Source organism: Frankliniella occidentalis, unplaced genomic scaffold, assembly GCF_000697945.3.
Source record: "Frankliniella occidentalis isolate FOCC.00 unplaced genomic scaffold, Focc_3.1 Scaffold407, whole genome shotgun sequence".
NCBI classification, from domain to species: Eukaryota; Metazoa; Arthropoda; class Insecta; order Thysanoptera; family Thripidae; genus Frankliniella; species Frankliniella occidentalis.
The window spans coordinates 43,938-47,228 of record NW_026267529.1 but is presented as its reverse complement, the minus strand read 5'-3'; the positions used below and the strand labels follow the sequence as shown (position 1 = coordinate 47,228).

Below are 3,291 nucleotides of genomic sequence, written 5' to 3'. Positions count from 1 at the left end.
TCTCACTCAGAAATCATATTTATTTGAAACATGTATGGGCATCACATGGAACAATTCGTGTGGTTCATTGAATGGTATAAATGAGCATTTCTTACATCTTAGAATAAAAAAATAAAATACTTAAGTATAAAAATGGTAAAACACATATTCGTAAGATGGACGGGATTATTAATAATAATGGTACGTATCACCTTTAATGGGGGCATACACAATTCTGTCACAGTTAAAGAGCAGAAATTATTTGACAACTTGTGCCTGGACGGAGGCAAAATAACTACTGACAGGGACTACGCAGGGACCCTGAAGGACTATCTGTAAATAATTGTGAAATGTTTGCATTCCTGTTCTTTGATTGACACTCTTACAAACAATACAAAACTATCAAAGTGGGACGAACTCAAATGATTGCCAGCATGGATGGACTATACACAAATCTTAAAGGGTAACAACTTTGTCGTAACTTGCTTCTGAAGCAAGTACTTTTTTTTAAAAAAAAATTCCTGTCTGGATATCAAAGTGGAATACCATATACTTCGTGGACACGTAAGGGTTTTCAGAACGAATACTGCAGGCTTGCGGCAATACATACTCGCTAGACCCGTGGGGGGCATGACGCCTTACGGGCGAAGGGAGTAGGCAAACCCGCAACACTGCGGTGTCCGCTCTGAAACACCCGGTACATACATGGGGTTTAGGATGAAACTTATAGACTAATGACTTTCAATGCGAGTGTGCCTCCTGGGGCTTGGAACAACTAGAAAAGCGTGACCACATTGTGGTCGCACCGCACTGAATGTGTTAATTGGTGCACCGATTTTACTCACAGCCAAAAAGCCATCAAATTATTAAAATAACTAGAGCTTAGAAGAGACAGGAAGGGACGCCCGCCTAACTCAGCGCTCAGCCAAAGCTGACTCTCGCGTCGTGCTCTCCGGCACATCGCCGGGATACAAAAAAAGATATCAAACCGACGTTCAAGATGAAAAATTGACATTGTTACGATGTCGGTTCGGCAGTCATGTCTCGGGGATGTACCTTACACAGTCCCGAGTTCATTTATCACAGCATTAGGCACTCGTAGCGAGATATATGGCATCGGCATCACGTCGGAGGCTTGTCGACTGGTCGAACACTGGTGACATATTATTGGTCACATACTTGTTACATTCTGGTCACGGAATGATCACACACTGGCCTCAGACAGGTTGCAGACTGGTCACAGACTGGTCAGAAACTGGTCACGGACTGGTCACAGAGTGGTCGCATCCTTGTCGAATAAGAGCCCAACGAGACAGGACACAGCCCATATCACAACTGACAAGTCCAGAGGCGCAGAAACAGAGACACCTGTCCCATCTGTAGAGTAACGCACATTTCAGTCCGACGTGTTTTCTTCTTCGAGGGAAATACCATTGGCGGAGGTCGTTTTTGGGGTATTCTAGCTGAGCTGCTCTGGCGGCTCCAGGGGTGCCACCGGCGAGAGAAACATTTCGTACGAGGCGAGATGGGTTGAACACGTAAGAGAGGTTCTGGGGCCCTCAGGATTATGCACCCATCACCCGATGGACACGAACGTGTTAGGTCATTTCGCGGACGAAATCAGGTGAAAATTTGCACGAAAACGCGCCACTTTGTTGTCACTCTGGGCGTTGGCGTAGTGGGAAGTTGACGTAGGCGTCGCACCACTGCCGGACCTCCTCCTCGTCCTGGCAGCACATGGGGTACACCACGTTGGACTTGGTCTTCTTGGCGCACATCTGGCACAGCTCCTCCACCTCCTCCTGCACACAGACAAGAAAAGAAAACGAGGATAAGTAAGTGCCATATTTTGTCTCCCCCTCACGAGTAACTCTGAAAGCGGACTCACGTTCTGGTAGCAAGCGTTGTCCGCTGCGATGGTGACGGACTCCTCGTGCTTGAATTCGTAGACGGGCACGGCCTCCACGCCCTGCTGCAGGGCCAGCGCGCACGCCACGAGCACCGCCGCCAGCAGGCACTGCAAGCACACAAGGATAGTGGAGGTCATGGCCACGAACCCGCCGAACACCGTTGCAACACACAAGAGAGCTTCGAGAGGCAGTGAAAGTTGCACAGCAGACAGCTCCGCTCTGCAATGTGAACCGAGGCACGTAAATTCGGTATCTAGCGAGCCCCGGGTTACGTATCCTATCCTGGGTAACGTACCCCGGGTTGCGTACCCCCACCCACTGAAAATGCTAGAGTCAGATATCCCGCTCTCAGGAGAACGAGATCGGTGACACAAAAAATCTCGCTCTCCTGAGAGCGAGATGATATCTCTCGAAAATTTCACTCAATTTGAGTCATAATTTTAGGTCCTCACCCTATGAGAGTGAGGTTCCTCACTGCAATTGCGTGAGGTCAGGGAAATCCTGCTCCTTCAGAGTGAGAATTCGGTGCATATGACTCAAATAGGGTGAGCTGAGCATTATGTTCATCGCTCTGATTGAGCGAGGCAAAAAATTATCTCACTCATTTCGAGAACGACACCTCTCTCCAAGGTTTTCAGTGCCGTGCCGTACTCGGGCATCGTACCGGTTCTCCTCAGCAGCGGCGGGGACAGCGCGTGGCCAGCTCCCTTCGCCATATTGTTTCCGATCGTTCGGGTCGTCCTAATTTTAGATAGTAGTACAACGAGCCTCGGGGATTCGCGCCTTTCAGCCGATAATGATTACACAACGCCTTTTTTTTCTTCTGTCTTTTCTTTTACAGATCGACTGGAATGTTTGCGCGGCGGCGGCGAGGAATCCGGTAGAATCCAACCGTTGGACCGTTGTGGCAAGCCGTCTGTGCGGCTCGCCTTTCAGCAGCTCTCTCGGCGCACACCACGTGCCTGACACATCCCAAGCCCATGCCTTATTTGCAATAAAGCATTCCGGTGAAGTTGAAATGCAGGACAATGCAGGGAATAAGAAAACGGAAGTCACCACGTTGAAGCAGAGCGATCAGGTATCATCCAGAAAGTACGTCCGTCATTCGCCGTTATGAACCCTCCAAATTAAGGCAATGCCAGCTCTCATGGTGCCTGAGGGGTAGGCACAATCTTGCATGCCGTGCATGCGTGTCTTACGGGATGGCCTACCCCTAGTTTTGCAGGCGCCGAGCTTCTGCAGTTCGCAGGATGACTTTGAAAGAAACGGACGTAGTTTCTGGACGATCACTACCTATTTCGTCTTCCCCGCATTCTTTCGCATTTCAGCTTTATACGGAATGCTTTATTTGGAACTGCAGTCATCGCTCCGGTTGTCGGGTGCTATAGAGGGGGAAAGCTGG

At 49.3% G+C, this 3,291-nt stretch overlaps 1 protein-coding gene across 1 annotated transcript in view; it reads right to left on the bottom strand.

The window, feature by feature from the left end:
* The window catches only part of LOC113214972 (uncharacterized), an 8,715-nt gene continuing 5,424 nt past the window's right edge, over window positions 1-3,291 (bottom strand). The window contains exons 2-3 of the mRNA XM_026434505.2: window positions 1,868-1,996; window positions 1-1,781 (exon numbers count right to left, since the gene is read on the bottom strand). Coding sequence (XP_026290290.1) covers window positions 1,638-1,781; window positions 1,868-1,996 — 273 coding nt within the window. The 3' untranslated portion in view covers window positions 1-1,637. The remainder of the gene's footprint in view (window positions 1,782-1,867; window positions 1,997-3,291) is intronic.